The following is a 17,244-nucleotide window of genomic DNA, read 5'->3' on the forward strand; positions in this document are numbered from 1 at the left end:
GGCAATCGAACCCGAGAACCCAGCACGCTAACCATTTAGCTATGGAGCTGGACACTTTTATAATGAAAATAGCTTTCTATAAAAGTAGTAGCTTAATGTTAACAGAGCACTTTGTACAACATGCATCTTTACAGACTGTTTTGTCTTTCAGCGTTCAGTCTGCAAACTTCTGTCAATTAACTAAGCACCTCAACAATCCTCCGTTTGCAGCTAGCCCTGTGGCTTGAACTCCACACCTTTATCATTAAATCATTAAAAGTCGGTACCGGTATCCATGGTATGCTCTGCCTGTCGCACGAGGTGACTAAATGGGACCTCAGGGGCTGTTGACTTGGGAGCACGGGTTGGTGACCACGGGGCCCATAGCCGAGTCCTGACGTTGCTTCCACTTGTGCCAGGCTCCTCACTTTCTTCTCTCCTATCCGACCTCCCTTGGTCAACTCTTGTTCATTTTAGGCGCCGACGGTATTAGGTCAGGAGGCTTAGGGAGTCTCATTTTCCCGCCCTTCATGGCCCTTTTCTTTCTTTGGTCAATACTTCATTTTCCGGAGTGTCGGAACCCTTCCGTTTTTCACTCTCATTAGTGTTACGCGGAGGATGGTTGTCCAGTTGTACTTCCTCTTCAAACAATATCACCACCCTTAAAACCTGCCTTTAAACATCGTCGCCTTGATCTCCTTCTACTTCTCTTACCCTCCATTTTCGAGGCCATTATTCTTCTAGGTAACCTATCCTCCTCCATTCACCTCACTTGACGCCACCATAGAATCAGCTTCGTCCTCGTCCATCTAGTTACTTGCTAACTTAGCCTTTTTCTTCTCATTCCGAGTACCCTCCTGGCGTTGTTTTATACCAGCAGTCATTCTCGTTTCATTCGTGTCTGTTACTTTCAACTTATGAATAAGATATCCAGAGTCCACGCAGCTATCACCCCCTTACTAAACCAAAGTCTGTCTAAAAACTCACCGATTTAAAAAAAAAAAGTTCCATCCGAGAGCTCGTTTTTTCCTCACAAAATACAGATGATTCGTAATTGCGAGCTCACTGCTTTAACTTTGTTGCATCTTGATTCAATGTCACTTTCTGTACCACCATTCTGGAAAGAAATCCCACATATGGAGAAACTTTGAAATTGCCTTTATACCACCTCGGAAAAGAAATAAACAGAATATTTCATGACCAAAGAATAGTGGACGTACATACAAATTTGGACATTATAAAAAGTTTCCATTGTTCATGTTATATACAATGTATGTCTCTAAAATAGGGTGAGCAGACATCCCTTATTTTACTGGATTGCCCCTTATTTTTCTAAAGTGTCCCGTTAACTCAGCAAAAAATATATGGGACGCATATTGTCCCGTTTTTTCGTGAAACCGTCCCGTATATTAGTTAAAATGCCGATTAAAACTTTGTCACAAAGCTCCGATGTAAATTTCCCCGTTGTGTAAAGTAATTACGGTTTGTTTGGTTGCCACTAAATGTAACAAACCAATGAACCAGGCGTATGTAAAACGTAAAACTGGCTACTTATACAGTAATCCTGCATAGTGAACATTGTTTTGACATGAATATGTCTTACGGTTGGGGGATCATCTGAAAATTTGTGTAACGAAAAAAAAAAAAAAAAACCGTTCAACGGAAGTAGCGCCACCTTAGTCGTTACTGTAGGCCTTGGTCGCCAAAGATGCTGCGGCTGTGGATTTTCATAGTGTGTGTTGAAATGAAATAGAAAGTGTACCGTCAGTGACGTCACATTTGTCGTTACCGTAGGCCTTGGTCGCCAAAGATGCTCTGCGAAATGATGCAAATAAATCATCAATATTTTGAGTTTCATTTATTGACAGATATGTTCATAATCATTGGCTTTTAGCGAAGGAAAAAGTTTCTTTTTTGCAACACTTTATGTATTGGAATTGGGCCGCTTCCATTTTTAATAATAACATTAATAATCAGTACTTGTTTTCCATAAATGAATGGTACTCTTTGTGAGGTCAGTGACGCATGTTTTCTTACGAATTGGGGAAAACGACGACGATGTTCGTGCAAGTGTACGGAAGAGAAGCCGTAAGCAGAACGGACGTTCCAATGTTTCCAATCCACAGAGATGCTGAGGCGGACAGCTGGCGTCACCAAACTGGACCGCAACGTCAATGAGACCATAAGGAGTAAGGAGTTGCACCAGTCGAAGATACAATGCGCGAGAGCCGTATATGATGGTTGAACGGGAGCCGATAATGTCGAGAAGTTGGGTTATACTTCAGAAGTTGTCAGGAGACCAAACCAACGATCCAATGACAATGGGCCGATACTCTTCACAGAGATTTGAAGATAATCATTCTTCTCCAAGACATGGCCCAGGACAAAACTAAATGGAGACTGCGAATCCAGGCGGAACAAACGCTGAAGGAAAAAGAATGAAGCGAATGTCCATTGAAATCAATTTCACTGCCATTGCTAAAACTTTGCGTTCTACTTATTCGGAGGACAAAATCGCTTGGATTCGCAAAAACCTGGTTGACGCGGTGTAGAACAATAGACATAAATTAAATTTTGCAATTTCTGAAGATTCTCTTGAAGTTGAGTCTTGCTGGAAGTTATTCTCAGTGAGGTGTGCAGTTTTCCCATGGAACACTTTCTTCAACAAATCTGACCATTCCTGTATTTGTAGTTGAGGAGATTGTTTGCTGTGTATCACTCATCACCTCCCTCCCCTTTTACAAAGTATAACCGGTTACTATAGCCTACTGTGGTAGGTATAACCAGCATCTCGTTGAGTGAACAACCCGGAGAGATAAGGTGCTTACATGTTAAAAATATAGTGGTGCACGCATGTTCGTCGGCCGTAGTGGATATCAGGCTACCAACAAGGACGGGGCAGCTTGTTGCTAGTCATTAATTTATTTAGCATTTGTATGTTTTCGTAAGTGTTTGTTTCACAATGCCTCTGATCAATTCTGCTGTTTATCTCGAACACAAGAGACTAGCCGTCCATTCTAGTCAAAGTCTTCTACCTGTGAGTGTTAATTTATAGTCTGTATTTAATTTTTCTTCATCTTTAAGTTCATGTATGGGAAAAGACATAACATAATTTTTCATCTCTGTCAGTGTTTGTGTGTGTGTGATATGTATGGACATAAAGGGCCTGTACTACGACAGCCAGATAAAATTGCGGTTTAAATTAATGTGGCAGTTTGCACATTTATCTGGAAGTTCGGTTGAAAATGCATACTACTACTTTCGTTTATGTGCAGTCTGGGAGAATATTCTCGAGTTTAGCTATGCCGAAGTTGGAGAGGCAGTTAACGGTCTTATCTGGGACTTTCCCCCTGTCGGGGATGCTACTGTAAAAATCAAGATGGCTACACATCAACATGAATCTATATCTGCATGATGCTATGCGAAAAATAAGTTGTTATAATGTAATCTATATATATATTTATAAAATATATCATGCTTCCTGTCCAGCTATCACAGAATTTCTAAAGATTTTCGAAACTAGCAAGTTCTTGCTACTGATTATGAGTTGCTCGCAAGCAACTGAACAGCAACCTTCCCAGGTAGCTGTAGTCGGTACTGTAACATCGTTTGGTTCGAGTTCCAATAGTCCAAGATGATTTTTTTTTAACCTTCTAAATGTTAGTCGGTAGGCGATAGTACACATTTCTTAATCATTAGAGTGTCTGTCAAAAGCTTGCGTTCTATTCCAAATCTATGCGCGACGCACATATGGAGTAAAAGGTATATGATGTTGTTCAAGGTGATTCGTCCGTCGAATGACGGCTTTGAGGTGGTTATATTTCTTTGACTTCATAACAACTTGCAACTAAAGTGAGATAATTGCTTGCCAGTTATTATTCCAACTTTGTCTTGGAAAAAAGATACTAACTTACTTATTAAATTAGCAACAATAAATTAATTAATTAATTAATAATCCTACGCCGCTTACAGTGACATCAATTACGAATATAAACTTTTATTTCGTCGCAGCGCGCATTCTCGTAAATAGTATTAGACAAAAAACAAAATTATACCGTGTGGTAGGAATTATTTGATATGATACATAACCTGAATGTTAACTTTTGCGTCCAGGTTACATTTTCAGTCTTTTTATTTTCTACAACAATTTCTGAGTTCCGTTACATAGTTAATTAATTTTAACATTTCTTCGTATGTGTAGATTTCAGTCCTAATTCTGTTTTTTGACCTGAGCTTCCACATTATAGCTTAATAAGAGTCTTATATTTGGCTCTTAGTAATACCGTTGCCTACGAGATAAGTACTAATCACGTAGGCAACGGTAATACAATTTCGAAAGGAGTAGTGCTATAAACAAACGAAAACTCCAGGGAACACGTATACCACCGCGCTAAATTTCACTATATTTTCAGTACCGGTAACCTTATTACCAATGCAATAAAAATGTTACTACACCTTCCGCATAATAATACCGTCGTTAAAATCTCTTGGTAGTACGGAAGAAAACATTTAATTTCTAGTTTGCAAAACTACAGACTACGTATCTGTTTATCCGACAGTCGTAATACAGGCCTTAAGCATAGTTTACAATCAATCACTACTGATCTGCATTGGCAGTGGCTCAGGTGTCAGATTCCCTATCTGTTGTTTTCCTAGCCTTTTCTTAAATGATCGCAAAGAAATTGGAAAATTATTGAACATTTCCCTTGGTAAGTTATTCCAATCCCTAACTGCCCTTCCTATAAACGAATATTTGCCCCAATGTGTCCCCTTGAATTCCAGCTCGGAACATACCACTTTTTAATCGAATAGCTAGTCTCCCTTCTCCCAAGTCTTCCTAACCCAAACTTTGCAACTTTTAATAATGAGTGGCACTAAAAATAGAAGTGTTACTATTATACAAATGTAGTTTATAATAATGCGAATAAGGGAAATCTCAGTTTTTTTTACGTTTTCTGTAATAATGTGAAAACGGAAACGTAAGTTTATGAATATTGCGGTATTTTGATAACGATACAGACTTCTTTTCATATAATCCAGTTCCTCCGAGGCTAAATAGTTAAGTTGTATTACTCTCCTGCCCTTCCCCCCGGTCTCGCACGTGAGCAGTTTCGATGTTATGGTGATAATTAGGGTTGGGAAGTTCGTGACCAAGATTGGCAAAAGCTGTTAACCAATAAGCTCCAACTAAATATGACCTAAAAAAGGTAAAATATGACTTAAGCAGTTTGGGGATAGGTAGCAACAATGCCTTCGTCGTGTACCGGTGCAGGCCGTACTGTAGAAAGCGCGCCAAGCCCAGCACCAGCTGATCATTAGGACGTTCTAAATGAATGTTATGAGTTGTACTTGTGCATGTAATACATAGTTATTGAGAGTATTCTTTGGGTAATTGTGACTCTTGAAAAACAGACCTTTATTTTAAGTACATCGCATGCATATTGTCTATATCACATCAGAATTTATACAAACAGCTCTCATTGAGATAATAGGACCTCATAGTTTAGGTTAGGTGTGTTATTTTTCACGTGATGAGGAATGTAAATTCAAGGAATGCAATGCTTCTCGTGAAATTTATTCAGTGAATTGTTGTTGTATAGCACGGTTTTGTGGAAATATAATGTGTTGTGAATTAAGTAAATTGCCAGAATGCCAAGTTGTGTGTACCACGACGAAAGTTAAACTATACAAGTAACTATACACCAATATTCTCATTTCCTTCGAATGACGCCAAGTGACATTTACGGAAGACGAAATTCCTAATCGAAAATGTAACAATTACGAGATTCACGAATTTTTCCGAGCTAATGGGGAGTTTTACTTTTGACTTTTTCTTATAGGTACCGTATAGATTTATGGCAGTGCGTTTTATTTTTGATAAACAAGTCTAAAAGTATTCCAGTTGATCATAATTCTATGAGACCATAAGGTGTTGCACCCGTCGAAGATACAATGCGCGAGAGCCGTCTGTGATGGTTGGACGGGAGCCGATAATGTAGAGAAGATGGGTTACACTAATTTCACTGCAATTGCTGAAACTTTGTGTTCCGTCTACTCGGAGGACAAAATCGCTTGGATTCGCAGAAAGGGGTTGACGCGGTTGGAAGTAGAACAATAGACATAAATGAAATTTTGCAATTTCTAAAGATTCTCTTGAAGTTGAATCTTGCTGGAAGTTATTCTCAGTGGTGTATGCTGTTTTCCTATGGAACACTTTTTTCAACTAAACTGAGGTTCGTCCTGTAAGCTTTCTTGTATTTGTAGTGGAGGAGGCTGTTTGCTGTGTATGACCCACCACCCCCTCCCCTACTACAAAGTATAACCAGCACCTCATTGAGTGAACAACTCGGAGAGATAAGGTGCTGTTGCTTGGGTGGCTTATCACATGTTTATAAGTGCCGCTCGCATGTTTATCGGCCGTAGTGGGTATCAGGCTACCAACGACGACGGGGCGACTTGTTACTAGTCATATTAATTTATTTAACATTTGTATGTTTTCGTAAGTTTTGTATCTCGTTTGCTTCACAATGCCCCTGGTAAATTCTGCTGTTTATCTCGAACACAAGAGACCAGCCGTCCGTTCTAGTCAAAGTCGTCTACCTGTGAGTGTTAATTTATAATCTGTATTTATTTTCCTTCATCTTTAAGCTCATGAATGGGAAAAGAAATATCAACATAATTATCTCTCTCTCTCTGTGTGAGTGTGTGAAATGTGTGGACATTTAGCATAATTTCCTTCTAATGATGAGTGCCACTAAAATAGAAGTGTTTTAATTATGCAAATGTAGCTTATAAAAATGTGAATGAGGGAAATCTCAGAATTTTACGTTTTCTGTAATAATGTGAAAACTGAAACGTAAGTTTGTGGATATTGCAGTATTTTGTAAAGATACAGACTTATTTTCATATCCAGTTCCTCCGAGGCGTAAGAGTTTGTTTTTGTTATGCTCCTGCCCATCCTTTTTCTGAAGACTAGCTACCCCCCTACCCGGTCTCGCACGGGAGTAGGTTTCGGAAGTTCGTGACCAAGATTGGCAAAAGATGTAAACAAATAAGCCCCACAATTTAACTAAATATGACTTTAAAAAGGTAAAATATGACTTAAGCACTTTGGGGATAGGTAGCAACAATGCCTTTGTCATGTACCGGTGCAGGCCGTACTGTAGAAAGCGCGCCAAGCCCAGCATCAGCTGATCGATTAGGGCGTTCTAAATGAATGTTATGAGTTGTACTTGTGCATATAATACATAGTGATGAGAGCATTCTTTGGATTATTATTGTGACTCTTGAAAGACAGACACTTATATTTAAGTACATCGCATGCATGTTGTCTATATTTATCACATCAGAATTTACATAAACAGCTCTCATTGAGGTAATGACCTCATAGTTTAGGTTAGGTATGTTATTTTTCACGTGGTGAGTAATGTAAATTGAAGGGACGTAACGCTTCTCGTGGAATTTATTCAGTGAATTGTTATTGTATAGCACGGTTTTGTGGAAATGAAATGTGTTGCGAATTTAAGTAAATTACCGCAATGCCAAGAAGTTTGTGTACCAACTATACAACTGACTAGACACCAATATTCTCATTTTCTTCGAATAACGGCAAGAGACATACGTCGCACCAAGCTCACGAGAAAAAACAACTACTGCCGAGCACGATAGCTGCTGTCGTTTAAGTGCCGCCAGTATCCAGTATTCGGGAGATAGTGGGTTCGAACTGCACTGTCGACAGCCCTGAAGATGGTTTTCAGTCATTTCCCATTTTCAAACCAGGCAACTGCTGGTGCTGTACCTTAAATAAGACCACGGCCGCAGTGGAATGTGGGCATATGACGCTGTTGATGCTAATTCGTCCGTCGGATGGAGACGTTAAGACTTGAGCAGACCCCTTGGTGCTATTCGACAGGAGTAGCCTATGTGCCGGCACCGGGTTTCACCCTCTCCCTGCTATCATATATCACGTCATTCATTTCATCTTATTAACTCCTGTGATGAGGTTGATATCAGGAAGGGCATCCGGTCGTAAAAACCCGCCACGACAGATTCATCTCCCCTAATACCGGACCCCGTAGAGAAACGGGACAAGGGTGGGCAAACAAAGAAACGTTTATCTTAACAAGATGATTAAATGCGAATGAAGAGTTCATTTTGGTAAGATTTACGCGATTGATATCAGATTATAGTTTCTAATTTTAAGGTAGATTTTTTTTACTGCAAACTATAACATAAAGGACTCATATTGAGGGCCACTTTTTACTGATAATGATGTACCATCGCGAACTTGCGTTTTATAAACCTTGTAGGACATTTTATGGTTGACAGTTCTTACGCTTTACGCAAATACAGTCGTTTGTTGACATCTTTATCGTTTTAGGCGGTGTAACTCGAAAATGTCTTCAAGTTGTTTCGCCGAAACCGTTTTTACCCCTCGCCTTGCTTTCATCACAGTTGAGTGGTTTCCTTCCTCGAGAGATCCTGGATGAAAGGGTGAAAACTGCATTAGAAAAAGAACCTGCCCAGCTGTCCTCGAGTTACAATCGTTTTAACCGTTATACACACAGTCACACGCTGAGTCCTATAAATGTTGAGATGATGATAATAATAAAAATAATAATAATAGTAATAATAATAACCGGGGTAGTTGGCCGTGCGGTGAGGGTCGCGCTGCTGTGAGCTTGCTTCGGGGAGATAATGGGTTCGAACCCCACTGTCGGCAGTCCTGAAGATGGTTATCTCTGGTTTCCCATTTTCACACCAGGCAAATACTGCGGCTGTACCTTTATTAAGGCCACGGCCGCTTCCTTCCCACTCCTAGGGCTTTCCTGTCCCATCTTCGCCAAAAGACCTATCTGTGTCGGTGCGACGTAAAGCAAAATAGCAAAATAATAACAACAATTAATAATGCTTGATACAGGTGATTAATTTAGTGTGTATTTTCTCGATTACATTTTATGAGCTATTACGTATTTACAACACATGAAAGTACCTCAACAATTGGTTAGTTGAAATAAACGAAGAAGAAATAAATAAGGAATAAACGAACAAGAAATTCGCATTACAATCAATCACTACTGATCTGCATTTAGGGCAGTCGCCCAGGTGGCAGTTTCCCTATCTGTTGTTTTCCTAGTCTTTTCTTAAATGACCGCAAAGAAATTGGAAATTTATTGAACATCTCCCTTGGTAAGTTATTCCAATCCCTAACTCCCCTTCCTATAAACGGATATTTGCCCCAATTTGTCCTCTTGAATTCCAATTTGATCTTCATATTGTGATCTTTCCTACTTTTAAAGACACCACTCAAACGTATTCGTCTACTGATATCCTCCCACGCCATCTCTCCACTGACAGCTCGGAACATACCACTTAGTCGAACAGCTCGTCTCCTTTTCTCCCAAGTCTTCCCAGCCCCAACTTTGCAACATTTTTGTAACGCTACTCTTTTTTCGGAAATCACCCAGAACAAATCGAGCTTCTTTTCTTTGGATTTTTTCCAGTTCTTGAATCAAGTAATCCTGGTGAGGGTCCCATACACTGGAACCATACTCTAGTTTGGGTCTTACTAGAGACTTATATGCCCTCTCCTTTACATCCTTACTACAACCCGTAAATACCCTCATAACCATGTGCAGAGATCTGTACCCTTTATTAACAATCATATTTATGTGAATACCCCAATGAAGGTCTTTTCTTATATTAACACCTAGATACTTACAATGATCCACAAAAGGAACTTTCACCCCATCAGCGCAGTAATTAAAACTGAGGGGACTTTTCCTATTTGTGAAACTTACAACCTGACTTTTAACCCCGTTTATCATCATACTATTGCCCACCGTCCATCTCACAACACTATCGAGGTCACCTTGTAGCCGCTCACAATCTTGTAACTTACTTATTATTCTGTACAGAATAACATCATCTGCAAACAACCTTATCTCTGATTCCACCTCTTTACACATATCATTGATATATATAAGAAAACATAAAGGTCAAATAATATTGCCTTGAGGAATTCCCCTCTTAATTATTACAGAGTCAGATAAAGCTTCGCCTACTCTAATTCTCTTAGTTCTATTTTCTAGAAATACTGCCACCCATTCAGTCACTCTTTTTTCTAGTCCGAAGAAATCATCCAAGATATAACAGAATTCAGAAGCTTCGTAAGCAAAGATATTGGGACGAAAAGAAGAAACATTTTGCTAAGTAAGTTTAAAAGTGCTCCTTGTTGGACATAACGAAATAATAATAATAATAATAATAATAATAATTTGTGTACATAATTTCTTTAAAAACTGACTACTTTCGCACCATCGTCCCAGATGTAACATATTGTTAAAGAAAGCAATTTAAGACATATTTTGTTTGAGATGGTATGTATGTCCAATCCTTGTCGCGTTTCTCTACGCGGTCGGATATGAAGTTCGATGGACCTTCGTAGGGAGTTTCTACGACCGAATGTCGTCTCCAAGGCCACGCCAACCTCATCAGAGGAGTTAATGAGATGAAACGAATGACGTGATAATAGATAGTAGTAAGGGAGAGGGTGAAACCCGGTGCCGGTACATAGCCTACTCCTGTCCAATAGTACCAAGGCTGTACGTCTCCATCCGACGGAGGAATCACCACCAGTAGCGTCACTTGCCCTAAAACTGTGGAGAGGTTTGGAATTAAATCGAGGCTTTTGGCACGCAGTTTTGTGATTAGAGATTGTGTGCCACCACGTCTCCTTCCCTGCCGGCCAACATTCCAACGGGACTCGAACTGGCTAACACGGTGTCATGCGATATAGACTTAACGCCTTAACGATCATGGCCACCAGGCCATGTTTAAGATACACCATGTTTAAGATACACATTTTCTTAAAATTATAGATTAATAGAAACTCTGATTGAGCTTCTAATGCACTCTTTCTTGAATGTCAAGTACTTAGCCGAGTGGTTGGGGGCGCGCAGCTGTCATTTGCATCCGAGAGATAGCGGCAGCCGTGAAGATGGTTTTCCGTTGTTTCCCATTTTCACACCAGGCAAATGCTGGGGCTGTGCCTTAAGGCCACGGCTGCTTCCTTCCCACTCCCAGCCCTTTCCTATCCCACCGTCGGCATAAGACCTATTTGTGTCGCTGCGACGTAAAGCAACTTGTAAAAATAATTGAATATTGAGTGAAAATACACTAGTTCTACATTGGTACCGACCGGGCTAAAATAATCTTCACAAGTTTATAGTGGTTAATTACTCGTTATCAGGTAGACACGATTACTTCGGCCAAGTCATTGTAGGTTTGCTTTATAAGCTGTTGGAGATTTTCATACTGTGTGTATTTTTTCACGGAAAATAGTATTGTGGGCTTTGAGAAGGTTTTTTTTTTTTTCTATGTAGATGAGGCAACACCACAGCATTATTTAACGGAAAGATATCATTTAGAGGAGTTTAGCATTGTACTTTGGCCGGGTTTAAAGGAATATTGAAGATCCGGTAATGTGAACTATAAATGCACAAGACACACCGCACGTGAATGTCGGTGACTGACTATTGAGATACCGGTAAGATCAAGTTAGCTGGCGGATGCTAATCACTCTGTTCTCTTAACGAGGGAGGGACGTTGTACAGGCAGAGCAACTTGCTATAGCACATCAGAACAACTCTCACAACAAATAGCACGGTCTCATTCTGCATAGCGGATCTATTAATCTTCATTTTCTTAATCAACTTCTTCAAGAGCGATTCGAAAAAAATATACGGTAGCTCAAGAGTGTCGGAGAGAGGATACAACGTGGTTTCACAATGGTGACTTATAAGGCAATTCTTTTTCAGATAAACAACACCCGTACTAGGATTTTTTTTGGTTCTGACATCCTGGATTGCTCTGTTTTCTCACCGCATTTAATCCGGGAAAAGCCAAGAGTCGTTATTATCGTCAATCCCAACTGCGTTGCGGTTTAGATGCGGTTTTATGGTTATCGGTGACAAGTAGTGGCATTTTGACTCAACTACCTTCTGTAGGTAATATTTTGGCATCAGCTGTCTTTCTTCCTAACATCTCAAGAGTTCCACTTTCGAGATGCTTAACTATGTGTTCTTCTTGCATGGATGATCTTCGCAAAAAACGAGGCAAAACACTACTTACGACAGCGAGCAGATAATGCAGCATTTATTCAAATATTAGTTTCATGTCAACAATTTTTTCAACTTATCCGTTTAGCAGAGAAGCGTTTTCAGTCGACAACTTCATCAATTAAGAAAAGGAACCATAGATGTTTTTATCTACAAATGCCACAATTAACTAGTCGCGACAATAATAATGGAATTAAGTTGTGATCGGATCTGAAATATTTCTTCCATCACACGTTACACGTATAGGCAGGGCTTTTTTCAGGGGGAACGCGGGAGTACGTGTACCCCTAAACATTTTAGAACTGTTTAACAGAAAATTATTGGTTCATTTCTGTCTAGTCCGGCAAATGTAACTTCCGATTTGACAGTTCATCGATCAGCTGGCGTCAACGCGCTGTTCACAACAGCTGGAGAAGATTTCGAGTCATCTTCAATTGAAATCGACCTATCGAATCAGTTTCTCTTGGTCGGTAACTCGGCACTAAGCAGCATGATCGAAACATTAGGCCATATTATCTGCTCGACTAAAGCTTTGTAACTGCAGCTTTATTGGAAGAAATTTTATTCTTTTAGGCAAAAATAAGTACAGTATCTTAGTGCCTTATGTAGGCTGTACAGTTAATGTAGGTACTTTCACTGGATTTTGTCTGATGTGATACTGGTGCCTTCCAATTTTCTTGAGTATGTGATTTGTTCTGTGATTTGCATTGAAGAGCGGCGTGTCTTCCGTGATTAAATTTTGAATTTCATAACGGCGTGTGGAACTTTAAAGAATGCAAAGAAAGTGTTAGATGTGTTGATAATGTGAACACCTGAACAGAAACGATTTGAGAAATGCGCAATGTCTCTCCTGCCCCTTATTAACACTATCAGCAGATTCTCAATTTCGACAAGTGGATGTGAAAGAGGCTTCTCACAAATGAACTTGATCATGACACCATCAAGGGCATCATTGCATCTGAATACAGTAGCAAATCTTATGTTCATCAAGTTGGTTGACCCACCACGAAGAATTTTCAAACCTGCGGATTACGTGACTTCATGGTCCCTGAAAGGAAGAAGACATTTGGCGACCGACACGAAAAGCAAGGAGAGGAATCGTGAAGATGGCAGTGATCAGCCTCTTTTACCAGGGTGGAATTTGCTGTAAGCAGGTCAGCAAAATGAGACACTACCACAGTGCTTATATCGATGGGTTCGCTTAATTTTAAAATGTAAAATGATTAGAAATACTGAGTGCAGTTACCACCTTGACATGTTGACAACAAATAAAATAGCGTAATAAACATGTCAGCCCGAAAAGTGATAACCGGAGTGTGCATAATTGCCGAAAATTGTAAGATCGTGATGTTTTGTCGACTACAACTGAGAGTACCCCTTAAAATATTTTTTAGAAAAAAACGCACAGCTTATAGGGTTATAATATATCGGAATAAACTGTGTGGAGTAAAATAAAACTTGGACTGCTGTTCGTTCGGTGCAGGCTGGCGTGCTCCCAACACCGCAACATCAGTACCTGAAATGTGTGTTTTGACAGCGAGGCGTGCACTTCATTTCCTGGCAGCTGACACGCTTGTTTAGGTCGTCATTGGAGCATATCATTAGCACTGGTCCGCCTATTCTTTAACCTTGATGCTGTCACTCTCACCTTAGTGCTATCTGTATAACTCTTTCTGTGCACTTGGAATTTTTTGTCTTGGATTCATCCTCATCTTACGGTGTTTTGCCCATTGGCAGGTTCCTGACAGCATAGCGACATGTGCTCCTGTTACATGCCATCTGTTTGCTAGTCTGGCATCCCCCTTTCATTTCGTTCAGCATTGTTATTATTCTCCTTCATGGTTTCTTTTTCCCTTCCACTGCACCTTCAAGAACTGTTGTAAGAAGTCCTTTTCCTCTCATGTATGCACCATCCAGTTCGGTTTCCTCTTTTTAATCAGACTTAGGAGAGTTTTTTCCTTCCTTGACTTTTTTCAAGTACTATACTGTTCGTCACTTTATCTCCCTATTTTATTTTCTCCATTCTCATCCAAATGCACATCTCGAATGCTTCAATTGTCTCTTTCTCTCTTCTTCAAGGTCCAGGTTACACAGCCACTACACACAAAGCATTTAGCTAATCGTTTTCATTACTCCATCTACATTTTGCTTCATAAACACGCCTTTCTTTTTCTTGAAAACATGTTTCATCATTGGTATTCTTGTTCTTGTTGTCAGCATGCTCTCCAAATATGTGTACTGTGCAACCTGTCCAATTTAACCTTCTGTTGTTTTTACCTTCATATCTTCTTTGTCATATACTATCATCGCCTTAGTTTTTTTGTGTTTATTTTCATTCCATACTCTTGCATTCCGTATTCTAGTTTGGATTGGGTTCTTTGAAGGAAAATCGTTTCTTCTCCAAGCTGTGCTATGACGTCAGCATACCTGATACAGGTGATCTTCTGGCCACCTGTGCTTACGCTTTCCTTCTCTTCCGTTTCTGAAGTCTTCCTTATCAGGTCTTCAATATATACAGTATTATGAAGAGAGTTGACGAAAGGTAGCAGCCTTGTCCTTCTACTCTTCCAATTTCAAACCAGTCTGTCATACCATTTTCCAACTTCTTGGTTGCTTTCTGTCTCATGTACAACTCCTTAATTAGACTTCTGTCATTCCACTTCACCTTCATTGATTTTAGGATGTCCATCGTCTTGTCCCATTTCAAACGGTCGACGGCTTTTTTGTAGATATATGAAGCACCATCTTGGATTAGTTGTACAGAAGTCGAAACTTTGCGCGGGAAAACGGCTAAACAGAATTCCTGGATATTAAGTTCAGGGGCAGCCGCATTGTGCGCTAAGCTACACAGCGACGAGCCTTTACTTTATGAGCACCTAACCTAATACAATATAAGACCACCTTTCGCCGCGACCACTCGGGTGGAGATCGATTCAGCGAGGCGGCGGAAGGTATCCTGGGGTAGCTGGTACCACAAGCACAGCAGCAGGTGTCTTCCAGTTGGCGTACACTGTTGGACTATGGTGATGTAGCATGAATCCGAACTACAAATGTCAAAGTGAGGTTCATATCTGGGCTATTTAGAGGCGACGGCATTGAAACAGATTCACATTGTGCTCCTCGGAACCGGTCCTTCATAATCCTGGAAGTGTGGCATTGGCGCATTGTCCTGCTGGAAGTGGCCATCGTCATTTGCGAACACTGATAACATGAACGAATGGATTTGGTTCCCAATAACTTCCAGATATCGGATAGCTGTTAGGGATTGGTGTGTCCCATCAAAACATCGCCCAGCTCATCTGGACTTGGTCCTCATATGAGACACACATCGCAACCGTGACTGTACGAGTGTGCGGGAAAAGCGACGGGAAGAAAATAAGTTAATACAGTCGAAACCGGTTATAACTACTCCGAAGGCATCGGCTGTAACGACCGTCGCACAAACCGTTTTTTTTTCTTGTTGCTAAAAATTTCTTATCCTTAAGTTTTAGGCTGTACACAATAAAGTTAAAACTTCAAAAAACTTTAGTGAAGTACTGTATTTGTGGAGTGGGGCTGAAAGGAATAATATGTCAGCAAAATGTAAGTGAGGAAAGAAGAAGCAATAATGTCGCACATGGTCTTGGTTAACAAATGAGATGTTCTCTCTGCCCTTCCAAATGGTAGAAATCGTTTTGAGTCCCAATTCCTTGGCGGTGCTGACTTTTGTTTCCCCCATTTTGTAATCGCGATATTATTTGTGACTTGTCTTCGATATTAAACACATTCCCTTTCTTTTGCTGCATCTTCGCAGCGATGTTTGCCTCGACTACTTTACAGACAGATTTCGAATCTAAAATCTCCTGAAAACAAGAATTTGGAAATAAGCTTTACATTGTTGTCAGCAATCTCCAAACGCGTAACAAACGAAATTCAACATTGGGCGTTATAATCGATACATTTCTCCGAAAAATTTGATAAAAATGCGCCGTTTTATACGATATGTGAAATAAGCGTTTTTTTAAATGCAGTGTTTATTATATGGGATTTAAACAGGACCGTTATATTCGGTGCGTCGTTGAAAGCTATGTCGCAATAAACTGTTTGGACTATGCTTCACCGGCGGGCATCTTATTCTCGGCTCGCCGAGGATTGGGAAATGTTTTCCGTGTCTACTTTGAACAAGATTCTATGGGTACGGTGATAAGATAATGTCTTAGGTCAGTTACAGATCAAGGTTAGTGTCTGGTGATTTTGTGCGCGACTGAGTCATCAAATGATTCTGTACACAGTGAAAGTTTCCGTGCGATAACATGAGTAACTGGGACGGGGATGTTAACGTCGCACGAAATGTTAAGCACAGTAATTCGGCTACTACGAAAACAATTCCGGGTTTTACATGCCTCAGCGTCCAGAGTTCTAGTTTACAGTGACTGCATTTGACTTAAGAAAAAGAGGTCTCGCCTTGCTAAGAATTGGTTGTTATACTGCAAGTTGGAGTACGATAACCTAGCGTCAAATTCGGAACTGTAATATAATTGTGTCCCTGTGGGTAGACGTGATCCGCTAAAAGCTCGAATATTTTAACTGCATTCGAGCTATGTATTGTTGACGTTCTTCACAGCGTTATATACAAGGCTTCGTGATTGTTCATAAAATAGGGCAAACATTTGAAATTCCTCTTGGCTCGAATCCTGAAATCCTTTGGAAGCTGGGGACGGTAAATAGAAAAACCTCTATCCATGTCTCTTTCGTAGGTTGGGTCACTGCATTGACCCATGAGTGGAATATCTGCGACGTGGCCTCTGGCTGACAGCCAGCCTTGATTCCACAGTGTTGCTGGGGGAATTAACATTCAAATGACAGGCGCCTGCCATATGAACATCTCTCATTAAAGGACATGCGAACTAACCGAGTGACGTAATTCTGCTAGTTGCAGTTGTCCAGAAAAATGAACATCTTGTACATTTGCAATAAGGGCACCGGCTCAGCTCTTAACTGTCTAGTGAGATATATAAATATTTCCAGTGGATTAACGTCGCATCGAAGGTTTCTGGCAACACAAGGGTGGGATTGACATATCCACTTCTTCCAAGTCTTTGTGCAAACAGAGGTTGGGTTTTCCATTCTTTCCTTCCCTACCAGCCTCTCCGGTTTCATTCTCTTG

The 17,244-nt window shown here is 40.3% G+C and overlaps 1 protein-coding gene across 6 annotated transcripts in view; it reads left to right on the forward strand.

Annotated features, from left to right (window-relative positions):
* Pcyt2 (Phosphocholine cytidylyltransferase 2) overlaps positions 1-17,244 on the forward strand; it is a 101,906-nt gene that overhangs the window by 48,503 nt on the left and 36,159 nt on the right. Inside the window, exon 1 of one of the 6 annotated variants that reach the window (XM_067158308.2) lies at positions 6,405-6,581. The exons of the other annotated variants lie outside the window; for them this stretch is intronic. Within the exon in view, the coding sequence (XP_067014409.1) occupies positions 6,507-6,581 (75 nt within the window). The 5' untranslated portion in view covers positions 6,405-6,506. Of the gene's footprint in view, positions 1-6,404; positions 6,582-17,244 lie in introns of those variants that run through there. 6 annotated transcript variants of the gene reach the window in all.

The sequence above is a fragment of the Anabrus simplex genome, chromosome 14 (assembly GCF_040414725.1).
Source record: "Anabrus simplex isolate iqAnaSimp1 chromosome 14, ASM4041472v1, whole genome shotgun sequence".
Taxonomy (NCBI): domain Eukaryota; kingdom Metazoa; phylum Arthropoda; class Insecta; order Orthoptera; family Tettigoniidae; genus Anabrus; species Anabrus simplex.